At 46.3% G+C, this 26,917-nt stretch overlaps 1 protein-coding gene across 5 annotated transcripts in view; it reads right to left on the bottom strand.

Moving 5' to 3' along the window:
- plxdc2 (plexin domain containing 2) overlaps nt 1-26,917 on the bottom strand; it is a 506,097-nt gene that overhangs the window by 173,046 nt on the left and 306,134 nt on the right. For all 5 annotated transcript variants that reach the window (XM_038798075.1, XM_038798074.1, XM_038798076.1 and 2 more), the window contains exon 6: nt 3,468-3,590. In XM_038798075.1, the coding sequence (XP_038654003.1) occupies nt 3,468-3,590 (123 nt within the window). The remainder of the gene's footprint in view (nt 1-3,467; nt 3,591-26,917) is intronic.

The raw sequence follows: 26,917 nt of genomic DNA, 5'->3' as shown, positions 1-26,917 counted from the left end.
CTATAGGCCTCCGAAAAGTTCCAGAGATGTAGAGGAAAGGATTGCAAAGATGATTCTGGATAGGAGTGAAAGAAACAGGGTAGTTGTTATGGGGGACTTTAACTTTCCAAATATTGACTGGAAACACTATAGTTCGAGTACTTTAAATGGGTCCGTTTTTGTCCAATGTGTGCAGGAGGGTTTCCTGATGCAGTATGTAGATAGGACAACGAGAGGTGAGGCCGTATTGGATTTGGTACTGGGTAATGAACCAGGACAGGTGTCAAATTTGGAGGTAGGTGAGCACTTTAGTGGTAGTGACCACAATTCGATTATGTTTACTTTAGCAATGGAAAGGGATAGGTATATACCGCAAGGCAAGAGTCATATCTGGGGGAAAGGCAATTATGATGCGATGAGGCAAGACTTAGGATGCATTGGCTGGAGAGGAAAACTGCAGGGGATGGGCACAATGGAAATGTGGAGCATGTTCAAGGAACAGCTACTGCATGTCCTTGATAAGTATGTACCTGTTAGGCAGGGAGAAAGTGGTCAAGCGAGGGAACCATGGTTTACTAAAGCAGTTGAAATGCTTGTCAAGAGGAAGAAGGAGGCTTATGTAAAGATGAGACGTGATGGTTCAGTTAGGGCGCTTGAGAGTTACAAGTTAGCTAGGAAGGCTCTAAAGAGAGAGCTAAGAAGAGCCAGACGAGGACATGAGAAGTCTTTGGCAGGTAGGATCAAGGATAACCCTAAAGCTTTCTATAGATATGCCAGGAATAAAAGAATGACTAAGGTAAGAGTAGGGCCAGTCAAGGACAGTAGTGGGAATTTGTACGTGGAGTCCGAGGAGATCGGAGAGGTGCTAAATTAGTATTTTTTGTCTGTATTCACACAGGAAAAAGACAAAGTTGTCGAGGAGAATACTGAGATCCAGGCTACTGGACTAGAAGGGCTTGAGGTTCATAAGGAGGAGGTGTTAGCGATTCTGGAAAGTGTGAAAATAGATAAATCCACTGGGCCGGATGGGATTTATCCTAGGGTTGTCTAGGAAGCTAGGGAGGAGATTGCTGAGCCTTTGGCTTTGATCTTTAAGTCATCTTTGTCTACAGGAATAGTGCCAGAAGACTGGAGGATAGCAAATGTTGTCCCCTTGTTCAAGAAGGGGAGTAGAGATAACCACGGTAACTATAGACCAGTGAGCCTTACTTCTGTTGTGGGAAAAGTCTTGGAAAGGTTTCTAAGAGATAGGATTTATAATCATCTGGAAAGGAATAATTTGATTAGAGATAGTCAACATGGTTTTGTGAAGGGTAGGTCGTGCCTCACAAACCTCATTGAATTCTTCAAAAAGGTGACCAAACAGGTGGATGAGGGTAAAGCAGTTGATGTGGTGTACATGGATTTCAGTAAAGCGTTTGATACGGTTCCCCACGGTAGGCTATTGCAGAAAATACAGAGGCATGGGATTCAGGGTGATTTAGCAGTTTGGATCAGAAATTGGCTAGCTGATAGAAGACAAAGGGTGGTGGTTGATGGGAAATGTTCTGGCTGGTGTCCAGTTACTAGTGGTGTACGACAAGGATCTGTTTTGGGGCTGCTGCTGTTTGTCATTTTTATAAATGACCTGGAGGATGGCGTAGAAGGATGGGTGAGTAAATTTGCAGATGACACTAAAGTCGGTGGAGTTGTGGACAGTGCGGAAGGCTGTTGCAAGTTACAGAGGGACATAGATAAGCTGCAGAGCTGGGCTGACAGGCGGCAAATGGAGTTTAATGCAGAAAAGTGTGAGGTGATTCATTTAGGAAGGAGTAACAGGAAGACAGAGTACTGGGCTAATGGTAAGATTCTTGGCAGTGTGGATGAGCAGAGAGATCTCGGTGTCCATGTACATAGGTCCCTGAAAGTTGCCACCCAGGTTGAGAGGGTTGTTAAGAAGGTGTACGGTGTGTTAGCTTTTATTGGTAGAGGGATTGAGTTTCCATGCTATGTGGTCATGTTGCAGCTGTACAAAACTCTGGTGCGGCTGCATTTGGAGTATTGCGTGCAGTTCTGGTCGCCGCATTATAGAAAGGATGTGGAAGCATTGGAAAGGGTACAGAGGAGATTTACAAGGATGTTGCCTGGTATGGAGAGAAGATCTTATGAGGAAAGGCTGAAGGACTTGAGGCTGTTTTCGTTAGAGAGAAGAAGGTTAAGAGGGGACTTAATTGAGGCATACAAGATGATCAGAGGATTAGATAGGGTGGACATCGAGAGCCTTTTTCCTCGGATGGTGATGTCCAGTACGAGGGGACATAGCTTTAAATTGAGGGGAGATAGATATAGGACAGATGTCAGAGGTAGATTCTTTACTCAGAGAGTAGTAAGGGCGTGGAATGCCCTGCCTGCAACAGTAGTGGACTCGCCAACACTAAACGCATTCAAATGGTCATTGGATAGGCATATGGACGATATGGGAATAGTGTAGAGGGACTTTAGAAGGGTATCACAGGTCGGCGCAACATCTAGGGCCGAAGGGCCTGTACTGCGCTGTAATGTTCTATGTTCTAATTCTGCAGGAATCCCAAAATTAGTTTTACGTTGGCGGCATTTCCAGTGCAATTGTCCCTGCCCCCTGCCCCTGACATAATGGGTGTTCCAACATTGAATGTCGGAATCCCCATTTGCATAGATTTAAATATAATCAGCCTCCCTCCCCATTAAATTGCTCATTCATGGCGAATTGAATCACGGCAGGTCCTCCATCACGTGCACCTGGCGAGCAGAACCCATCAGAGGCGCACAGGTGAGTACAGCCTCCAGGGAGGTGGAGGGGAGTCGAGGGGCATGCCTGGGGTGGGTGATGTGGTGGGGAGGTTGTTGCATGGGGGGGGGGGGGTGTTTCTAATCTTTTTAAATCGGGATACCCCAAACATAAAAAAAATGAGGTCGCAGAACACACCCCTTAATATTTTTTCACTAAGTGCCTAAAAATATGGTGAAGGAAGCTGACCAGCTGACCTCCAGCTGACGATTTCCACCCCATTTCTTCCACCTGCAAACACTTTTGGCACCTGCCACCTCTCAGCCAATCCTGGATGTTGCTGAAGGCTGCCATGAGCTGCTTCATTGTGAGAGAAGTTGCGCATTAATGCTGTAGCATTATCTGAATGCAGCCCACTCCTCACTTTATAATAGAAGGAAGCCCTTGGGTGAAGATGGTTGACCCAATGATAGTGGCCCTTGAAAGTTCTGTCATGAAGGTCTTGCATTCTTATACAATCGGCTAAGCCTATCAAAATGAAAAGCGTTAGCAGTTGGAGCAAGTAATAGCAGCAATTTGCAGATTGCTTAACAAGTCTTCAGAATCATCATCATAAGTATATACCAACATCTGTTAAATTATTCATCTAATCAAAACCCAGGCGGTTCCCCCTAATAATTTTCAGTCATATTTTGGAGCAGCAATACTGATTTTTCTTAACATGCTCAAAGCTAGTTCTTACCATTGTCAAAGTATCTGACTGTTGAATTCCGAGACACACTTGGGTCAAAATTAGCCATCAGTGGTGCAATGTACTGTGTAGCTGTTAACATGCGGTGTACAACTTCCCCCGTGTAGATAAAACCTGCAAGACAGATGATTCTATGAAACTAGATAAAACGTACAGCAATAGCATAAATCCTGATTTTAAATCATTTCAATGATGTAACTCTCATTGAACAATTAATGAAGCAACTGTATTTCTTCACCAAAGAGAAGCAAAAATCTAAACGCAAGCTTTTACACAGAAATTACAACACAGAAGAAGACTGCTCATCATTATCAGTCTGTGTTCGTGTTTATCCTCCACACCAGTAGTCTGAAGCCCATGTGCCCAACCTGTTTCCATATCCCTTCATTCACCTATCTACCATGAAAAGCATTCAGTACTGAGAAGTGAAAAAAAAACCAAGAAATGCTTGTGCTCACAGAATTTGGCAACAAACGGAAATACTTCATGCCATATCAGCAAACTGTACTTTAATACAGTAATTTGAACATCCTGTTTTGATTGTCCTTACACCAAGTCACAAAGCCAGCACAGGACATCAGGAAACCTAGCGAATGGAGGCCAAAGGGCAGTGAATCAGGTATAGATAAAAACTTGAGCATGGAGGTTGCAGAACCCAGAATAAGAAACTACAGTGCATGTTGAGGGAGAGAGACTGACGGACACAAAAATATATATATATAGTGCGAGGGAATTTAAGCATAATTATATAAAACTTTGAGTAGGACAGGGAATCTAAAGGGGGCTGAACTTTTCATCAGATTGGACATTCAAAGATGCCTGGTGTAATAATATTGATGCTGCACATGATTGTAGAATAGTGATAAACTACAAGCCAAGATCTGAAAAAGAAAAACGAGTAGAAATTCAGCACCACAAATCCTACAACTATCTGGTAAGTCCATATTTTGTCAATTTATGACAGTTTTGTTCAAAATGGTTCACCATCTCTGAACTAAAACTAAACTGCAAGGCCTGGGTAGAGTGGACGTGGAGAAGATGTTTCCACTTGAATGAAAAACTAGAACCAGAGGACACCATCTCAGACTAAAGGGACGGTCATCTAAAACTGAGATGAGAAGGAATTCCTTCAGCCAGAGGATGGTGAATCTGTGGAACTTTTTACGCAGAAGGCTGTGGAGGCCAAATCACTGAGTGTCTTTAAGACAGAGATAGATAGGTTCTTGATTAATAAGGGGATCAGGGGTTATGGGGAGGAGGCAAGCGAATGGCGATGAGAAAACATCAGCCATGATTGAATGGCGGAGCAAACTCGATGGACCGAGTGGCCTAATTCTGCTCCTATGTCTTATGGTCTTATGGTCTAAACGTCATAAGGATTGTTATAAAGAAAACTGAACAGAGGAGCAATCCTCAAAATACCCAGCTATACCACGGTTGATGAGTTTGATAAACTGCAAGTCAGCAAACTTACTAAACTAAAAGTGAAACATACACAGAAACATATACAGAAAATAGAAGGAGGAGGCCATACGGCTCTGCGAGCCTGCTCTGCCATTCGTAATGATCATCAAACTTAATACCCTGATCCCGTCTCCCCCCCCTCCATAATCCTTGATCCCTTTAGCCCCAAGAACTTTATCCAATTCCTTCTTTAAATTATACAACGTTTTGGTCTCAACTACTTTATGTGGTCGTGAATTCCACAGATTCACCACTTTCTGGGTGAAGAAATTTCTCCTCACTACAGTCATTTTTTTAAATTAAGGGACAATTTAGCATGGCCAATCTACCTAACCTGCACATCTTTTGGGTTGTCGGGGTGAAACCCACACAGACATGGGTAGAATGTGAAAATTCCACACATCCAGTGATCCGGGACAGGGATCGAACCGGCCACAGTGCCACCCATCTCACCTCAGTCCCAAAAGGTTCACCCATAAGACCATAAGACATAGGAGCAGAATTAGGCCATTCGGCCCATCGAGTCTGCTCCACCATTCAATCATGGCTGAAATGCGACGGCATAGTAGCGCGGTGGTTAGCACTGTTGCTTCACAACACCAGGGACCCGGGTTCGATTCCCAGCTTGGGTGACTGCCCGTGCGGAGTCTGCACATTCTCCCGTGTCTGCATGGGTTTCCTCCGGGTGCTCCGGTTTCCTCCCACAAGTCCCGAAAGATGTGCTTGTTCACTGAATTGGACATTCTGAATTCTCCCTCTGTGTACCCAAATAGGCACCGTAGTGTGGCAAATAGGGGATTTTCACAGTAACTTCATTGCAGTGTTAATGTAAACCTACTTGTAGCACTAATCAAGATTCTTATATGTTTCCCATCCCCATTCTCCTGCCTTCTCCCCATAATCCCTGACCCTCTTATTAATCAATCCCTGATATGAAATACTACGAATTCTGGAGATAGAACATAGAACAGTACAGCACAGTACAGGCCCTTCAGCCCATGATGTTGTGCCGACCATTTATCCTAATCTAAGATCACCCTAACCTGCACCACTTCAATTTACTGCTGTCCATGTGCCTGTCTAAGAGTCGCTTAAATGTCCCTAATGACTCTGACTCCACCACCTCTGCTGGCAGTGCATTCCACACACCCACCACTCTATGTGTAAGGAACCTACTTCTGACATCTCCCCTCTACCTTCCTCCAATCACATTAAAATTATGTCCCCTCGTGACAGCCATTTCCACCCTGGGGAAAAGTCTCTGGTGATGCCTTTCATCACCTTGTACACCTCTATCAAGTCACCTCTCTGTCTTCTTCGCTCCAGTGAGAAAAGCCCTAGCTCCCTCAACCTTTCTTCAAAAGACATGCCCGCCAGTCCAGGCTGCATCCTGGTAAATCTTCTCTGCACCCTCTCCAAAGCATCCACATCCTTCCTATAATGAGGCGACCAGAACTGGCCACAATATTCCAAGTGTGGTCTAACTAGAGTTTTATAAAGCTGCAGCAAAACTTCACGGCACTTAAACTCAATCTCCCTGTTAATGAAGCCAACACACCATGCGCCTTCTTAACAACCCTATCAACCTGGGTGGCAACTTTGAGGGATCTATGTACGTGGACCCCAAGATCCCTCTGTTCCTCCACACTTCCAAGAATGCTGCCTTTAACCATGTATTCAGCATTCAAATTCAACTTTCCAAAATGAATCACTTCACATTTATCAAGGTTGAACTCGATCTGCCATTTCTCAGCCCAGCTCTGCATCCTGTCAATGTCCTGTTGTAACCTGCAATAACCCTCAACACTATCCACAACTCCACCAACCTTTGTGTCATCGGCAAACTTACTAACTTCCTCATCCAAGTCATTTATAAAAACCACAAAGAGCAGAGGTCCGAGAACAGATCCTTGCGGGACACCACTGGTCACCAACCTCCAGGTGGAATACTTTCCACCCACTACCACTCGCTGTCGTCTTTCGGCCAGCCAATTCTGTATCCAGACAGCCAAATGTCCCTGTATCCCATGCCCACTAACTTTCTGAATGAGCCTACGATGGGGAACTTTATCAAATGCCTTACTGAAATCCATATACACCACATCCACTGCCCGACCTTCATCAATGTGTCGCGTCACATCCTCAAAGAATTCAATGAGGCTTGTGAGGCATGACCTGCCCCTCAAAAAGCCATGCTGACTATCTTTAATCAAACTATGTTTTTCTAAATAATCATAAATCCTATCTCTCAGAATCTTTTCCAATATTTTGCTCACCACAGACCTAAGACTGATGGGTCTGTAATTCCCAGGGATTTTCCCTATTCCCTTTCTTGAATAGGGGAATAACATTCACCTCCCTCCAATCATCTGGTACTACTCCAGTGGAGAGTGTTGATGCAAAGATCATCACCAACAGGCGCAGCAATCTCCTCCCTCGCTTCCCATAGTAACCTTGGGTATATCCCGTCAGGCCCAGGGGACTTATCTATCCCGATGCTTTTCAAAATTTCCAACACATCCTCCTTCTTGATATCAACCTGTTCGAGTCTATTAGCCTACTCATACTGTTCTCATGAGCAACAAGGTCCCTCTCTCCAGTAAATACTGAAGCAAAGTATTCATTTAGGGTCTCCCCATCTCTTCAGACTCTAGGCACAAGTTCCCTCGACTATCCCTGATCGGCCCTACTCTCACTCTGATCATCCTCTTAATTCTCACATAAGTGTAGAACGCCTTGGGGTTTTCCCTAATCCTTCCCGCCAGGGCTTTTTCATGCCCCCTTCTAGCTCTCCTCAGTCCATTTTTGAGTTCCTTCCTGGCTACCTTGTAACCCTCTAGAGCAGAGTCAGATCCTTGCTTCCTCAATCTTACGTAAGTTTCCTTCTTCCACTTCACTAGAAGCTCCACTTCTCTTGTCATCCAAGGCTCCTTCACCTTACCATTCCTTGTCTCAGTGGGACAAAACAATTCAGCACTCGCAGCAAGTGCTCCTTAAACAACCCCCATATTACTGTTGTGCATTTCCCCAAGAACAATTGTTCTCACTTTATACTCCTCAGCTCCTGTCTAATAGCAGTATAATTTCCCCTCCCCCAATTAAATACCTTCCCATACTGTATGCTCCTATCCCTCTCCATGACTATGGTAAAGGTCAAGGAGTTGTGGTCACTGTCACTGAAGTGCTCTCCCACCGAGACATCTGACACCAAGTCCAATATGGCCTCCCCCCTAGTCGGCCTATCTACATACTGAGTCAGGAATCCTTCCTGTACACACCTGACAAAATCTGCTCCATCCAAACCATTTGCACTAAAGAGGTTCCAGTCAATATTAGGGAAGTTGAAGTCACCCATGATAACAACTCTGTTACTTCTGCACTTTTCCAAGATCTGCCCCCCAATCTGTTCCTCTATCTCTCTGCTGCTATTGGGGGGTCGATAGAAAGCTCCCAATAAAGTGACTGCTCCTTTCTTGTTTCTGACTTCCACCCATATTGACTCAGTAGCCAAACCCTCCTCAACTCCCTCCTTTTCTGTAGCTGTGGTGCACACCCTAATTAACAGTGCCACTCCCCCTCCTCTTTTACCTCCCTCCCTATTCTTCTGAAAACATCTAAACCCCGGAACATCTAACAACTAGTCATGCCCCTGTGAAATCCATGTCTCCGTAATGGCCACAACATTGTAGTTCCAAGTACCTAGGTGCCCGGGTGGCAGGTTGCCAGTGCCCAGAGTTGGGCCCAGGGTGCCATGCCCATCAGAGATGGTGTGAGGGCGAGACCTAGGACCCCACGAGATGTAATTGGGTGCAGTGGGGAGGGGTGTCCAGAAACTGTGGTGGGGACGCTGAGGGGGGTCAAAAGATCGGGGCAGCCTTTGAAAATGGCGCTCCGATCCGCGAGTACTCTTCCTGCCCTGGTGAGTTGAGCTTGTCAGTGCAGGAAATGATGTAAGTGCGGCCTCCTTGCCAAGGCCAAAAATAGCAGGTTCTTTCTCAGTGCTGCAGGCACTAAGAAACACCCAGCTAAATGTTCCCGAAATGGGACTCTGTTTTTGTTGCGTTGAATCATACCCAACGTTTCAAGTCTGGATTCTTCATCAGAACTACAAGGGTCCGGACTCAAAATGTTTCTCTCCTGATAGATCAGCTGTGTTTTTCAAGTTTCCTCTGTTCTTGTTTCAGATTCCAGCATCTGCAGTATTTCGCTTATTTTGGCTGTTTAATTCATATGTGGTATCCTCAACGGAATTGCAGCTCTACAGAAATCTGTCTCCGAGTCCCCAGTAACAGTTTTGTGCCACATAGCTTACTACCCCACATCTAAAATGGTTGCATCACATATGTCATGAGGTGATACTCGCATTTTTCATTATTTATTCGTTATATAATTACATGGAGGCAGATATTTTGATTTTATCAACAAATTCCTGTCAGTCAACTTTTATCACCCACTTCTCACCGTAACCTTTTCTCCATTCACTGCCACTAGCCACAATCTATCATCCCCGTTAGCCGCAGGCGCAAATCCTAAAATGGCCCCTAAACCTCGCAAGTGGCTAAAAATAGAATTTGTACTGGTGAGATCTCGGTTTGAGATTCCACCCCCCTTCTACCAAACCCCCCCCCCCCCCCCCACCATAATCAGGAAGGCTGTGAACCAGATTTCCATAACTTTTTATATATTATCATATGATTACCGGTTTGGATGCCCACGACATAACGCCCCCCCCCCCCCCCCCCCCGCCCCCTCCCCCGCACAGAGTAACGTCATGCTGCCGCGATTCACTACTGATTTTTAAAAATAAAGAACAGTTGTGATGATCACAGTGAGGTATGGCCCCAGGATGGTGTGGGACATGGTCAGGCCATGTCAGGGTGGCAGTGGATTTATAATTTGGATTTATATTACTTCCTTCGTAAATTCAGGATGTTCTTTAGACTTTACAACTAATAAAGTAGCTTTGACATACGATCACTATTGTGATGTACGGAAGCACAACAGCCGATTTGTATGCAAACAGCAATGAGCAGATTAATCTCTTCCAGTGATTTCGATTGCAGCACTCCCTCAACCACAGTGGCAGCCATGGCTCAGTAGGTAGCAATTTTCCATCTGATTTACAAGGTACAGAATTGGACAGTCACCACAGAGATGGGCACAAATCCGGATTGACACGTCAGTGCATTGTTGGAGGTGCTAAAGTCCCAATGCCCTGGCCAATATTTATTCCTCAATCAACACTCCAGAGTATCAGATCATTATCACATTGTTGTTTCTGATACTTGGCTGTTGTGTTATGCTGCTTCGGATTACACAGGCTGCTACTTGATGCAGTCTTAACTAAAGGATGCTCCAGACTCTGAAATGAGTTCAACGTGTTTATTGAACTATTAACACAGTTCTCAAATGAGTTTTACTCTCTGCTAATCTAACTGTAGTAACTCAGTCTAACTGTACCAGCTTGCTCTAAGCCACGTGCTGGGGTGTGATGCCGCTGATCAACCCTGTCTAACTCTCTAGATGTCTGTCTGTGGAAAGAGGCAGGGTGTGAGTGCCTCATCCCTTTTATAGTGTTTATGTCATGCCCCTTGTGGTGATGCCACCTCTGAGTGTCCTGACTGCCCATTGGTTGTGTCCTATTCTGAGTGTTCATTGGTTGCATGTTTGCATATCATGACATCTTCCCTTTTTTTTGTTTCTTTAAGATGTATATACATGTGAATGAGTCTATCTAATGTGACTGACTGCGGAATACAGAACAGAACAAACAAAACAAACGCTCATAAATCCAGTCTCTGAGGCATGCGTCTGATTCTCGTCGACCGTCGGAGAGGTGGTGGAGGAGATGACGGTGTCTTGACAGGCGAGTGGGAGGCACAACTGGTGGCCTCATGGTTCAAGGTGTCTGGAGGTGGCAATTCGACATGAGTAAATGGAGGGGAAAGTGGTTGTGGGCAAGCAATCTTTCTCAGTGCCCTTCGATTCCTTTGCACAATGGAGCCATCAGCCATACGTATGACATAGGATCTGGGCGCGGCCTGTCGAACAACGACAGCCGGAGCAGACCACCCACCATCCGGTATCTTGATCCTGACCGTGTCTGCGGGCATAGCACATCCAGACCGGTGGCAAGTGCGTCATAGCCCTGCTTCTGGCTGTTGCGAAGCTGCTGCATCTTCTGCAGCACCGGGAGGTGATCAGGTTGGGCAGATGAATGGCTGGAAGCGCCGTCTGCAGGTCCCTGTTCATCAGCAGTTGAACTGGCGACATGCCAGTGGACAAGGGAGTCACCCGGTACGGAAGTAGTGCAAGGTGTATGTCGGAAGTGGAGTCTGAGACCTTGCGGATGAGTTGCTTAACGATGTGCACCCTTTTTTCTACTTTGCCATTGGACTGTGGGTAGTGCGGACTGGAGGTGACATGCCTGAAATTGTAGCTGTTGCGAACATGGACCATTCTTGATGTTGCTCATGATGGTGTTCGGGATGCCATGCCATGAGAATGTCTCTTTACACGCTTTGATGACGGTCCGTGAGGTGATGTCCGGCAGCTTCAGCACTTCAGAATAGTTCGAAAAGTATTCGAAGCACCACGGTAGTATAGTGGTTAGCACAATTGCTTCACAGATCCAGGGTCCCAGGTTCGATTCCCGGCTTGGGTCACTGTCTGTGCGGAGTCTGCACATTCTCCCCATGTGTGCGTGGGTTTCCTCCGGCTGCTCCGGTTTCCTCCCACAGTCCAAAGATGTGCATGTTGGGTGGATTGGCCATGATAAATTGTCCCCGAGTGTCCAAAATTGCCCTTAGTGTTGGGTGGGATTACTGGGTTATGGGGTTGGGGTGGAGGTGTGGCCTTGGGTGGGGTTCTCTTTCCAGGGGCTGGTGCAGACTCGATGGCCGGGTGGTCTCCTTCTGCACTGTAATTCTATGATTCTATGATTAAGATAAAATCGCGGCCATTCGCGTGGAATAGGTTAATGCCAACATTGGACCACGGAGAGGTCTCTAGGTCATGTGGTTGGAGCGTCTTCTTGCTCTGCGCTGGTTGAAACCTCTGACAGGTTTCGCAGTTCCGGACCATGTCCGTGATGTCCTGGTTGATGCCGGGCCAGTAGACAGCTTGCCGGGACCTGCGTCTGCACTTTTCTGCGCCCAGGTGTCCCTCATGGATCTGCCGCAGCACCATGCTCTGGAGACGGGATGACTATCCTGTCCAGTTTGAGCAGGATGGCGTCGATCAACGTCAGGTCGTCCTTGACGTTGTAGAATTGAGGGCATTGCCCTTTCTGCCAGCCATTGCTGAGGTTGTGGATGACTTGCTCCAACAGGGGTCTTTGGCCGTCTCTTGTCGGATGAGAACGATCTTCTCATCTGTTGCAGGGAGAGTGCTTGCACACAGTTGTACCTGCAATTCAATGTGCTGGATGACCTCCAATGGTTTACTGGGTGAGTTGATGGAGCGGGACAATGCATTGTCGATGATGAGCTCCTTGCCAGATGTGTACATCAAATTGAAATCATACCTCCAGAGTTTGAGCAGAATTCTCTGCAAACGAGGCGTCATATCGTTCAGGTCCTTTTGGATGATGTGGACCAGAGGCCTATGATCCGTCTCAACAGTAAATGTTGGCAAGCCGTAGACATAATCATGAAATTTGAGGATGTCGGTGAGAAGACCTAAACACTCCTTCTCAATCTGCGCGTATCTGGTCTCAGTGGGTGTCATTGCCCGTGATGTGCATGCTACTGGTACCCAGGATGGCATGTCGTCTCTTTGAAGCAACATCGCCCCAATGCCATCCTGACTCGCATCTGTGGGTATCTTGGTCTCTCGGTCTGGGCAAAGAATGCAAGGACGGGTGCAGTGGTGAGCTTGGCTTTCAGCTCTAGCCACTCTGTTCAGTGTTCCGCCTTCCACTCAAAGGCAGTTGATTTTTTCACCAGAGTTGCGTAGGGCCGTGGTGTGTGTGGCCAAATTCGGGATGAACTTGCCAAGGAAATTGACCATTCCCAGGAAGCACAGTACTGTCTTCTTGTCCTCGGGGACTTTCATTGCCTCGATGGCTTTAATTTTGTCTGTGTCCGGGCTCACACTGTGTTGTGAAATCTGATCGCCCAGGCACTTCAGCATGGATGTCCCAAAACAGCACTTGGACCTGTTTACCTTGAGGCCATGTTCATGTATGCATCAGAATACTTTCTTGAGTTGCGACACATGTTCCTCTGGGGTTGTGAACCAGAACCAGATTATGATATCATCAAAGTTGACACGAACCCCTTCTATTCCCTCCATCATCTGTTCCATGATGCGATGGAAAATCTCTGATGCTGAGATGATGCCCAATGGCATTCAGTTGTAGCAGAATCTGCTAAAAGGCGTGTTGAAGATGCAGAGCATTCTGCTGGATTCTTCACATTGGATTTGCCAAAATCCTTGGGATGCGTCCAATTTTGTGAAGAAGCGTGCGTGTGCCATCTCACTCGTGATTTCTTCCCTCCTTGGGATATGGTAATGTCTACGCATAATGTTTTTGTTTAGATCCTTGGGGTCAATGCAGATGCGTAGGTCCCCCGAAGGCTTCTTTACCAACACCATCGAGCTGATCTAGTCGGTTGCTTCAGTGACCTTGGAAATAATGCCTTTTTGTTGTAGACTTGTGAGCTCTGCCTTCAGACGCTCTCTCAGTGGAGCAGGGACAAGTCGTGGTGCGTGGAACACTGGCTTGGCATCAGGCCACAGTAGAATCATGTACTTGTACGGCAGCATGTCCATCCCGCTAAATACATCTGGGTACTGGGCTAGGATGTTCTCGATGCTGGCCTGAAGATCCGAATGGGACGGCGTCGTGGTGTAGACCCTTTGAATGAGGTTCAGTTGCTTGCAGGCATGCACATCTAGCAGGGACGCCCTGTCTGGTTTAACAATCTCAAAGTGTAACCTTGCTTGTGTGTGTCGGCTGGACACCTGCAGATGGCAGGACCCCAGTGCCTTGATTGCGTTTCCATTGTAGTCCAGGAGTTTGCAGGCAGCTGGAAGGATTGTGGGGGCTTCTTGAGTCTCTTGAAGTCCACCTGCGAAATCAAGTTGGCAGAGGCACCTGTGTCCAGTTTGAACTGGATGGGGCAGTGGTTGACCTTCATCACTGCGTACCATTCTTGCTCAGAATCCACGGCCAGGATTGATTGGGCTCGCGATGTGGCCGGTGTGGTGTATTTGCACTTCGTAATAATGCCCACTCGGTAAGTGTTGTCCAGGTATCCATCATCTGGATCCTTCGCACTGCCTGGATCAGAGTCATGCATTCGGTGTTGCACACTTCTGATGCGCTGCTGTCGGAATTGGGAGCGCTGGCTCCTGACTGGTGGTGCAGGTTTGCACAGGGCTGCATAGTGGTTTGGTTTCCCACAGTTCAAACAGCGTTTGCCTCTTGCAGGGCAGTTTTTAAAAAATGGGCGGTGCCGCAGTTTGCACACGTCATGATGTCGGCGTCATGACACTCAGTGCATCATTGCGCATGCGCGGTGCGGTTCTTGGACGTCTACACCTGAGCAGTGCGGTTTTCGCCCGCTTTGTGTTCCCGAGCGCATTGTGCATGCATCGGGCCCCGGGAAGATCGTGCGAAATGGCTGCTTTCTTCAATGTGGAGGCGCTGCATCCGGGAGATGGCCTGAACACTCCACCTTGTGGGAGGCTTGTTTTTTACTTTCTGCCGTTTTGTACCGTGAATAGCGATTTTTTAGAGTGCTCATGCACTGTACACGCTTCAATCGCGACTGGCAGGGCCATGTGCTTGGTTTTCAACAATTGCTCTCGCAGGGGATCAGAGTGGACTCCAAAAACGATTTGGTCTCTGATCATGGAGTCAGTGATACCACTGAAGTTGCAGGATTGCGCTAGCAGTCTAAGGTTAGTTAGACAGGAGTTGAAGAATTCGTCTTTAGCTTGCATCCTCTGCTTGAAGATGTAGTGCTCGAAGATTTTGTTGGTGTCCACCTCACACTGGCTGTCGAATTTGTCCAGGATGGTTTGGTACTTCGTTTTGTCCTGCCCTTCGGAAAAATTAAAGGAGTTGAAGATCTCTATTGCATGGTCACCCGCAGTGGTGAGTAGAAGAGCTATCTTCCGAGAATTAGTCGCGCCATTGAGGTCGGATGCTTTCACGTATAGTTGAAATTTCTGCTAAATGGTCCTGAGCTGATGAGGAGCCTGAATCTTGTCCATTGTGCCTGTATTCAGTAGCTGGTTGTCACGATTCTTGCTGAGTTGAACTAAATAAATTGAAGTTACTCCTGGTATCATACTGTGTTATGCTGCTTCGGATAACACAGGCTGCTACTTGATGCAGTCTTAACTAAAGGATGCTCCTGACTCTGAAATGAGTTCAACTAGTTTATTGAACTATTAACACAGTTCTCAAATGAGTTCGACTCTCTGCTAATCTAACTTTAATGTGGAGATGCCGGCGTTGGAATGGGGTGAGCACAGTAAGAAGTCTTACAACACCAGGTTAAAGTCCAACAGGTTTGTTTCAAACACGAGCATTCGGAGCGCAGCTCCTTCCTCAGGTGACTGGTGACTGGTGTCTGGATCATACCTCTCCAGTCACCTGAGGAAGGAGCTGCGCTACGAAAGCTCGTGTTTGAAACAAACCTGTTGGACTTTAACCTGGTGTTGTAAGACTTCTTACTACAATCTAACTGTAGTAACTCAGTCTAACTGTACCAGCTTGCCCTGTGTTGGGGTGTGGTGCTGCTGATCAACTCTGTCTAACTCTCCAGATGTCGGTATGTGGAAAGAGGCAGGGTGTGAGTGCCTCAACTCTTTTATAGTATTTATGTCATCCCTCCTTGTGGTGATGCCACCTCTGAGTGTTCTGACTGCCCATTGGTTGTGTCCTATTCTGAGTGTTCATTGGTTGCATGTTTGCATATCATGACAGCTGTGACCAATTTTGATGATGCATTTTCTATCGAACAATAGTGAATTCTGTGGCATTTTTCCTACCAATTCCTGAGCGAACCATTCGGAATTTAAAATAATGTGAAATGTCTCTGCTTCATTAAGAATATCTTTGTGCCCAGTGATCTTTCTTCAGAACAGAAAGAAGATAGAAATAGATACGGCATTTCTATATTGCTTCTGTACTGATGAAAGGTCACAACCTTCTTGGAACATTGGGCAGAATTCTCCCAAGCCCCTGCTGGTGGGTGCAAAGGTGGCGGGGGGATGAGGCGGAATCCAGGGAGTGGCCCAAAAATCGGATTTCCGCTAGTGTGAATACACAGCAGGATCATGGGGAACCCGCGAGAGGCTGGTATGAAATTAATTTGCATCCCATAAAACCATAAGACATTTGAATTTGGATGTATCGTCACGTGTACCGAGGTACAGTGAAATGTATTGTTCTGCGTACAGTCCAGGCAGATAGTTCCATACATGAGAAAAAAAACTTAAAGACTTACAATAAATACACAGATATAAGCATCAGATGAAGCATACGGAGTGTAGTGCAGCTCAGAGGATTCTCCAGCCCGCGATGGGCCGAGCGGCCGCCCGTTTTCGGCAGGTCCCGCCGGCGTAAATCAAACCAGGTCCGTACCGGCGGGTCCTGGCACGACGGGTAGCCTGCAGAGTCCTCGGGGGGGGGGGTACGGGGGGATCTGACCCCAGGGGGTGCCCCCACGGTGGCCTGGCCCATGATCAGGGCACACCGATCTATGGGCGGGCCTGTACTGTGGGGCACTCTTTCCCTCTGCACCGGCTGCTGTCAACCTCCGCGGAGAAGAACTCCCCTGTGCATCCACTGGGATGACGCCAGCACATACTGGCGCTCCCATGCATGCGCAAACCTGCGCTGGTTGGCGCGATGCCAAGCCCTTCTGTGCCAGCTGACGTGGCGCCAACCCCACTGGCATCGGCCTAGCCCCTGAAGGTGCGGAGAATTCTGAGCCTTCCGGGCGGCCTGACGCCGGAGTGGTTCACGCCACTCCTCGGCGCCTGTACGGCCCGCCTCGCGGGGTGGGGGAGAATCCCACCCATAGAGTGCGAGAGTAGGCTTGCAGGGAACATACAAACCACTGGAAAAGGCTTGCAGGGAACATACAAACCACTGGAAAAGTTTCTATAGGTACGTGAAGATAAAAAGATTGGTGAAGGCAGATGTAGGCTGTGGAAGCATTGGAAAGGGTACAGAGGAGATTTACAAGAATGTTGCCTGGTATGGAGGGAAGATCATATGAGGAAAGGCTGAAGAACTTGAGGCTGTTTTTGTTAGAGAGAAGAAGGTTAAGAGGGGACTTAATTGAGGCATACAAGATGATCAGAGGATTAGATAGGGTGGACATCGAGAGCCTTTTTCCTCAGATGGTGATGTCCGGCATGAGGGGACATAGCTTTAAATTGAGGGGAGATAGATATAGGACAGATGTCAGAGGTAGGTTCTTTACCCAGCGAGTAGTAAGGATGTGGAATGCCCTGCCTGCAACAGTAGTGGACTCGCCAACACTAAACGCCCTCAAATTGTCATTGGATAGGCATATGGACGATAAGGGAATAGTGTAGAGGGACTTTAGAAGGGTTTCACAGGACGGTGCAACATCGTGGGCCGAAGGGCCTGTACTGCGCTGTAATGTTCTATGTTCTATGTAGGTCCCTCACAGTCAGAAAAAGGGACATTTGTAATGGGGACAAATATATGGCCAAACAACTAAATAAATACTTTGCTTCTGTCTTCACAAATGGGGACAAAAATAAGATATCAGAAATGTTGGGGAATTCAGGGTTAGTGAGAGGGAGGAACTAAGGAGATCAGTTTTAGTAGAGAAAGTTGTTGGCGAAATTGATGGGATTGAAGGCTGATAAATCCCCAGGGCCTGATAATCGACATCCCAGAGAATTTATAGAAGTGGTTCTAGAATTAGTGGATGCATTGTTGGTCACCTTTCAAGATTCTCTGGACTCTGGAACAGTTCCTACAGATTGGAGGGTAGATAATGTAACCCCACTATTTAAAAAGGGGGCTAGAGAGAAAACAGGGAATTCTAGACTCGTCAGCCTGACTTTGGTAGTGGGGAAAATTCCAGAATCCATTATCAAAGATTTTATGATGTGGAGATGCCGGCGTTGGACTGGGGTGAGCACAGTAAGAAGTCTTACAACACCGGGTTAAAGTCCAACATGTTTGTTTCAGACACTAGCTTTCGGAGCACTGCTCCTTCCTCAGGTGAAAGATTTTATAGCAGAGCATTTAAAAACAGTGGCAGGATCGGGCAGAGTAAGCATGGGTTTATGAAGAGGTATCGCAGCAATCGGGGCTGGACCCCGGCTATTTACAATATTTTTTATGATCTGGATCAGCTGGGGAAACTCATACTTCATGAGTCCCACGGGGAGATTGATTATAGTTTCCCCGTGGGCCTCATGGGGGTTCTGACACGTCCATAAACATCCCACACAATTCCATCCAATATGTTCTTTTTACAAAATCAACCAGAAAAGTATCTGCCCCAATATCGTGGTAATTCACCTCAATATGATCTGCTTTTAAGCACTGCCCATGGTTTCCCCAGAAGGAAAGTCGACTGACAATTAAAGCAACTCCTGATGTAGTGAATAGATTTATATTTATAAATTACAGCTCACAGGCCACTTGCTCCACTTCTGCCACATCTTTAATGTAGGATGTGAAGAGCTCCAACAAAAACTGACCAGTACCAACAAGCTCGAAGTATACCCGGTAGAACTATTGTATGAATTTACTGCACAACCTTTAAAAAATGATTATTTACTGCAGTTGTTGAAGAAAGTCAAGCTTATCAATAAAGTCAACCGCCTGAACTCCTTTGTGTGTTGAAAAGGCTCAGAACACTTACTGGTTCACAGTACCTGTAAACAGACGCTCCCAGAGGTTGGCATTAGGGCTGTCTAACAGCTGCAAATACACAAAGGATCCCCAACTAGACAGAGACCTTTAAAAGAGCACTGAAGCAACTGCAATTGCAGATAACCTGATCATTGCCTACTATTTTTATACACTTATTGCAAGCGAGTATTTTTTTATTCATTCAAGGAATGTGGGCGTCGCTGGCCAGGCCAGCATTTATTCTCCATCCCTAATCGCCCTTGGGAAGGTAGTGGTGAGCTGCAGTCCATGTGGTGTAAGTACATCCACTGTGTTGTTATGGAAGGAGTCCCAGGATTTTGGCCCAACGACAGTGAAGGAACGGTGATATATTTCCAAGTCAGGATGGTGAGCGACTTGGAAGGGAACATCCAGCTGGTGGAGTTTTCAGCTGTCTGCTGCCCTTGAGTTCCAGATAATGGTGGTCATGGGTTTGCAAGCTGAAGTCTAAGGAGCCTTGGTGAATTCCTGCAGTGCATCCTGTAGATGGTACACATGGCTGCCAATGTGCATCGGTGATGGAGGAAGTGAATGTTTGTGGCTGGCGTGCCAAACAAGTTGGCTGAATTGTCCTGGGTGTTGTCAAGCTGCACTCATCCAGACAACTGGAGAGTATTCCATCACATAGAATATATAGAATTCCTACAATGGCAGAAGGAGGCCATTCGGCCCATCGAGTCTGCATCAAGCCACTGAAAGAAGCCTACCTAGGTCCACTCTCCTGCATAATCCCACCTAACCTGCACATCTTTGGACTGTGGGACGAAACCGATGCACCCGGAGGAAACCAGTGCACACAGGGAGAGAAAGTGCAAACTCTATACAGTTACCCAAGGCCAGAATTGAACCCGGGTCCCTGCCACTGTGAGGCAGCAGTGCTAACAACTGTGCCACAGTGCTGCACGTCACATTCCTGACTTGTGGACTGCAGATTGTGGACAGGCTTAGGAGAGTCAGGAGGTGAGTTACTTGCCGCCGGATTCCAACCCCTAACCTAGCCTAGCCAGCAAAGCTCAAATCCCATGAATGAATAAAAAAATAATTAGTAATGAATCCTGACTGACATCATGACTGTGTATTCGGCGTACTTTTATCAGATGCTAGTTGCACGTGCATGAACGCCCTTGCCACAATACCCACCAAGCTGTTTTTCCAAGGCATTTGATGCTAATACTGGATTATTGTTGCCTACACTGCGAGAATTTTGATTTGGAAAAGTACTGACTGACTCAAGCTCAGGTACAAAGGTGTAAGACCTGTCTTCTTATATGGTGAAACACACAGTAAGTATATTTTCCTAATTAACTTAGTGCTGTGACCTCCTCGGAAATCAATAACATAACAGAGACTGCTTTGAAATAACATGCCGACTGTGTTTCTTTCAGTGGAGTCTCAAAGGTCAACCAAGATTTCTACTCCAGTTCAAGTTCTGATATCTGTCTCAACTCTCCAAGCTAATTGCACTAAAAATCTTCACTGGTGTTCAACTTGTCCAATGATGACATGTGGGCAGAATTCTGGGATGTGTTGTTACTGCAAGGGGGTGGATGGGGGACAGATAGAGACAACCAAGTTTTAGAAAGACAATACAAATGTAAATTCTGAGCAAGGCTTGAGAATCGAATGTGCTATAGAAACTCCTCTGCACTGCTGTTTAAATAGAATTTTACCATGCAATCGACAGTCCGATGCCGCCTTCAAAACATCCAAAATTATAGACAGGGACACAAATTAGCTTGGTCAGCCAGCTTGACAGATGGTTTTACCCTAGAACAAAGCAGTGCCCAGATTTGGCCAAAATATCTGTTGGGTCAAAAATGCCCTCCCTACCCCTTGCAAATATATATAATATGCAGGGCATTTGGGGATGTGCTGTTTCATGAACTATTGTGTTTTCCAAAATAATAGTTTGGAAATTGCAGCAAATGATTATGCCCCACTTTGGTTGGTAATTAGTGCATGAGTACTTCAACAATAAGCAGGCAAATATCAATGATTTAAGAGATGCTCTCGCTACTAACCTGTCAGAAAATGTTAATGATGGAAAAGCTACACAGGGTAATGATATGATTTCTGCTACCAACAGGATCGTCCTTTGGGACCATGAGCCTGAATTGCCTCTTGCACTTCAAGAGGGTGATGGTCGAAACCAGGAGTTTACAATCATCTAGCTTAACCTGCAAATTAAATTTTGATTATTTCGGTCCAATATTACTAAAATCTATTAAATAATTTTCAGTCTTCCCTTCTTAGAATTCAAGGCCCCTGTTCGTGGTTATTGCTCTCAATCATAATTGCTTCATTAAATGTGGTGGTATCCATTTTGTTTTTCACATACAGGTATCTTGTTGGAAAGCTTGAGGGTTACACAAATAATGGGAAAACTCTATTTAAAACTGCATCCTTCTAAAACGTCAGTTGTTGATCATTTGTCACTTTTATCGATAAATGATCAAAACGTTCCTGATGTTTTAGTTTGTGGTCCTATAAGAGGCTATGACACTTACTTCTTGCTACATCCGAGGCTGTCGGTACTAACCTTAAGGCGATGTGAAATTGTATTCGCTCTATGATTTCAAGTAGAAATAAATCATATTTTATGGCACTTTGCCATGAACACTTTGGAGGGTGTACATCATTGCAATGTAACTTGATTTATTTGACAAAGACACTGGCTTCCCAGACACACACTCAACTTTTTCAGAAATTAATATTTTATGAAGGTTTCTTTCGAGGGAAAATCTTCTGCTAATCTTCAAATATTGATTCCATTGTTCAAAGACTTCTGATCCTCCTTTATTTTTAGAATCAGACTACTTTGACAAAACAATGACAATGTGCCCTCATCACAAATTCACAACAGCCCTTGTTACTCTGCTATGATACTTCCATTTCCCATACCAGCTATCAACATGACCTTTTTGAATGAGGTAACAATGAGGCATTCACTGGCAGCAGGATTCTCTAGACCCACTGGCAGCGCACCTCCGCCTGTGGGTTTCCCAGCAGTTTGGGGAGATTTCAATACAAAATATCAGTGACAAGCGGTGGGAGTAGAGAATCCCGCCCGCCACCAAACGGCATAGCCAAATTCTCCATCCTCGCTAGCAGCAGCAGTGGGGCGGACCCGCAATGGAGAATCCAGCCCAATATATTTTGAAATCCAGAATATACACCAATCTGTGTTGCGGGCTTTTAAATGCAGGAACAAGTTCAGGTTGCACAGACTCATTTACGCCAAACAGACTAATCAAATGCTTCCCCCTTGGTCTGGGTGTTTCAGGATTTGGTCTGAAGAATTAAAGGCGTACATCAACCAAACCTACAACCACAGAAATTCAATATAATTAAAAAGTTGCTCATTGGCAAAATATTGCTTCAAGTCAGAGGGGGAAAGACAGGATTAAGACAGTAAGAGGGTCGGGGATCACAATTGTCTTGCATTCATTTACAGTAATGCAGGTAGAATGCAAAAATTCTGCTGCCTGCTCATTAAAATGACATAAATTGACATGTAGTCCAGCACTAAGCGTATCGGTGAGTGGCTGCATGCTTTAGGCCTTCTTCGAGGTGAGGTTCATTCTAGCTGCAGAAGATGCTGTGGAGGACTGCCTGCTGTGATAGTGGAGTCGGACACTTTAGGAACTTTCAAGCGGTTATTGGATAGGCACAACCAGAATGACGGGGAGTAGGATAGCTTGATCTTGGTTTCGGAAAAAGCTCGGCACAACATCGAGGGCCAAAGTGCCTGTTCTGTGCTGTACTGTTCTATGTTCTATCCCTCAACTGGTTGACAAGGAATGTGAAGATGCTTGAAACCATCCAGGACAAAGCCACCTGTTTGATGGGCACCCCATTCACAAACATCTAGCCCTTCCACCACTGACACACAGCAGCAGCAGTGTGTACCATCTATAAGATGCATGGCAGAAACTCACCAAGGCTCCTAACATCCCTCCCCCATTGCTTCATTTGTACAATGACAATGATTTAATATTTATATAACAGATCCACTTGGGCATTATCTTTTATAACCATATGTACAATTCAATAAGGCAGTCTCTCAGTTGAATGTCTATTCCATTTGGGTTGAATTTGGCATTCTGGAGGCCTTGGAAGTGTTCGCATTCCTTTCAATAGGTGGTATTTCCTGGGAAGTTACTCCAGTGTCTGTCACAATAGTGATTGGATAGTGCTCAGAAACAGAACCTGAACTTATCTTTATATTTCGTCTCTGTTCCAAGTATCACTGTCTAGATTTTCCAAAGAGAAAATGTCTTGAGAAGTTTCAGCGATTTCACTTTGTGAAGCTGGTAGCTGATCAGCATGATGTCGCCAAACTCTGCCATAATCCATCTGTACAGTGTATGAAATTGGACCTGTCTTCGCTAGATCACAGCAGGGACACATTTCTCGGTGGTGATGTAGCGTCTAGCTAGCACTCGCTTTCCCTGATGGAATAATTGCTTTTTAGAGTTTTACTCTCTCCTCGCAATCTGTGCTTATTGTTGTCGTTTGATAATCTCTGAAATATCAGGGGGAGTTAACAAACAAAACTGTGTTCGCAGTTTCCTCTTGAACAACAGCATTGCTGGCGAACTCTGTTTTGTGTGCGGTGTCCCGGTAAGACATTAGGAATATTAGGAATTTACTCACTCTTCTTGCCAATATCCCCTGGCCCGTTGACGTTTTGATAGAATGTTTCAATGATTGAATAAAATGTTCGGCTAATCGGCAAGATGATACGGAGCTGACTTGATAGACTGCATACCATTCCCCTTCAAGTAGTTCTCAAACACCTTTGAAGTGAATTGAGTAACATTGTCACTTACAATCTGCTCTGGTGTTCCAAACCTTCAGAATGTTTCACCTAGTTTCTCAGTGGTCTGCTCAGTTGTCGTTAACTTCACGATTGTGACTTCCGGCCATTTAAAGTTTGCATCCACAATTATTATGAGCATGTGACTCTCCACTGGATCAGAATAATAAATGTGTGCTCTTTGCCATGACTGTGAAGGCCATTCCCATGGATATAATGGTTATAATGGTGGGGTGTTCCTAGTTATGCACAGAACATTGACCAACTTTCTCTTCAATTTCAGCACCTAATCCTGGCCACGAAAAACAACTGCATGCCAGTTCCTTCATCCTCACCTCACTAGGATGTCCCTCATGTAGTTGGTCAGGACTTTACTTCACAAGCACAGAGGAATAATCATACGGATTTCCCATAAGATTCCATTGTGCACTGTCAACTCAAGTCTTCATGTGATGTCGGGCTTGAGGTCTGGATTTTACTTATGAATGTCGGATAGTGTTCCTTTTATGAGCAAGTCCATCACCTTCCCCATCACTGGATCAGTTCTTGCGTATCTCTGAACTTGAAATGAATTCACAGGTATTCACAAGCGAGAAATACAGAATGTTGACAAAAAGTACTTTAGATTCAATGCTTGACTTATAACGGTAATCTTGACAAAGCATCAGCATTTGCATGCTGCTGTGACTTGCGATTTTGGATATCGTACGTGTGTACTGACAATATCAAAGGCCATCTTTGTAACCTACTAGCTGCCCAAAGATTGTCATCAAGGGTCGATGATCCGTCAAAAGAGTAAAATGATGTTAATAAAGGTAGTTTCACAGAATTTACAGTAGAGAAGTAGGCCATTCGGCCCATCGAGTCTACACCAGCTCCTGGAAAGAGCACCCTACCCACGGTCAACACCTCCACCCTATCCCCATAACCCCACCCAACACTAAGGGCAATTTTGGACACTAAGGGCAATTTATCATGGCCAATCCACCTAACCTGCACATCTTTGGACTGTGGGAGGAAACCGGAGTGGTGAAACCTTCTTACTCCAAACATGATGCTCAAAACCTTTTTCTGGCTGAGTGTAATTTGTTCCTGTGCTAGCAAGAGTTTGTGAAGCAAATTAATGCTATTCGTCGTTTCTCTCCTGAAGGCGTTATGTGCGAGACAACTGCACCAACCCCACTGGGTGAGGCATTGCAAGCAGGTCACAAATTCAGTTTGGGATTATAATGAACCTACATCTCTGACCTCTGTAAGGCAACTTTTACCTCACTGTATGCACTTTCACACTCTTCTGACTAGTGCCACACAAAGTGCTTAAAGGCGTTAATTGTGTTACTAAATTCATCACAATACTGGGTTAACAGTTGTCAACTAGAGGATTCAGAGAGCAACTTCAACAACATCTGGCGAAGTAGGAGAAGATGTTTGAAGATTCACAAGGCTCAATGACTGGAGTTGTGCTGCATTTAAAAAATCAAGCCAAATAGCACACCAAAATATCTCACAGCTAGAACCATACCATATGCCATTAGGCCAAAAGTTGAAGAAGAACTAGAAAGACTAGTCCAAACAGGAATCATTGAAACAGTTGCGCCAAGTGATTGAGAAATGGCAATAATTCCTGTATTTCGGTGAGAATATGTGGAGATTTTAAAACAACAATTAATCCAGCAGTGTGTGCAGATCTTTACCCATTGCCGCTGATTGAAGACTTGTTGCTGGACTTTCTGCAGGGCAGTAATTCAGTAAAATTCATCTTTCACAGGCATATCTGCAGATGAATGTGACTGCTGAATCTCAGCCGCTATTCACCATTGGTGACACATAAACGTCTGTTTCATTGCAGAAGATTTCCTATTGGAATAACACCTGCTCCTGCTGGTTTTCAAAGATCCATGGATCAGACTCTCGGGAGTACGATGTTGGGTACATCGCGGCTTGGAGGGGTCCTAGCCAGGGGGAAGGGGGGGGGGGGAAGGGGGGGGGGGGGCTGGGGGGGGACACCGGGTTGCTGCTGGAAAGACCAGGGACGAGAAGGGGAGAGCCGGGGGGGTGGGGGGGGGGGGGGGGGGGGGGGGGGGCCATCGCTATGGGAAGCGGGTCAGAAAAGGAGGGATGACCCGGGGCGAGCAAGGGACAAGACATGGCTAATCGACAGGGAGTAGGGACGGGTCGCTCTGCGATCCGATTGATCACGTGGAACGTAAGGGGGCTGAATGGGCCGGTCAAAAGATCAAGGGTCTTCTCACACCTGAAGGGACTGAAGGCTGATGTAGCAATGCTGCAGGAGACCCATTTGAGGGTAGCAGATCAGGTCCGCCTGAGAAGGGGGTGGGTGGGACAGGTGTTCCACTCAGGCTTGGATATTAAGAACCGGGGGGTGGCGATTTTGGTGGGAAAGAGGGTGTCGTTTGTGGCGGTAGAGGTGGTGGCAGATAAGGAGGGCAGGTATGTGATGGTGAGGGGTAGGTTGCAGGGAGAGAATGTGGTACTGGTAAATGTGTATGCCCCGAACTGGGACGACGCGGGTTTTATGAGGCGCCTGCTGGGCCTCATCCCGGGACTGGAGGCAGGGGGCCTGATCATGGGAGGGGACTTTAATACGGTGTTAGACCCTGGGCTGGATAGATCGAGTTCCAGGACGAATAGGAGGCCGGCAGCGGCAGAGGTGTTAAAGGGGTTCATGGAGCAGATGGGAGGGGTAGACCCATGGAGATTTGGTAGGCCTAGGGCGAGGGAGTATTCTTTTTTCTCCCACGTCCACAGAGTGTACTCTAGGATCGATTTTTTTGTATTGAACAGGGGGCTGATACCGAGAGTGCAGGACACGGAGTACTCGGCCATTGCGATATCGGACCATGCACCACATTGGGTGGACGTGGGCATGGGGGAGGTGCGGGATCAACGCCCGTTGTGGCGCCTGGATGTAGGGCTGTTGGCGGACGAAGAGGTGTGCAGAAGGGTGAGAACGGGCATTGAGAACTATCTGGGTACGAATGACACAGGTGAGGTGCAGGTGGGGACGGTCTGGGAGGCCTTGAAAGCAGTGATTAGAGGAGAGCTGATCTCCATAAGGGCACACAGAGAGAGGAAGGAGAGGCAGGAAAGGGAGAGGCTGGTGGGGGAGCTCCTAGAAGTAGATAGGAAATATGCGGCGGCACCAGAGGAGGGGCTATTACGGGAGCGGCGTAGCTTGCAGGCCAGGTTCGACCTACTGACCACTAGGAAGGCGGAAATGCAGTGGAGAAGGGC

The sequence above is a fragment of the Scyliorhinus canicula genome, chromosome 5 (genome assembly GCF_902713615.1).
Source record: "Scyliorhinus canicula chromosome 5, sScyCan1.1, whole genome shotgun sequence".
NCBI classification, from domain to species: domain Eukaryota; kingdom Metazoa; phylum Chordata; class Chondrichthyes; order Carcharhiniformes; family Scyliorhinidae; genus Scyliorhinus; species Scyliorhinus canicula.
The sequence above is the reverse complement of the archived record's forward strand: the minus strand, read 5'-3'. Positions and strand labels throughout refer to the sequence as shown.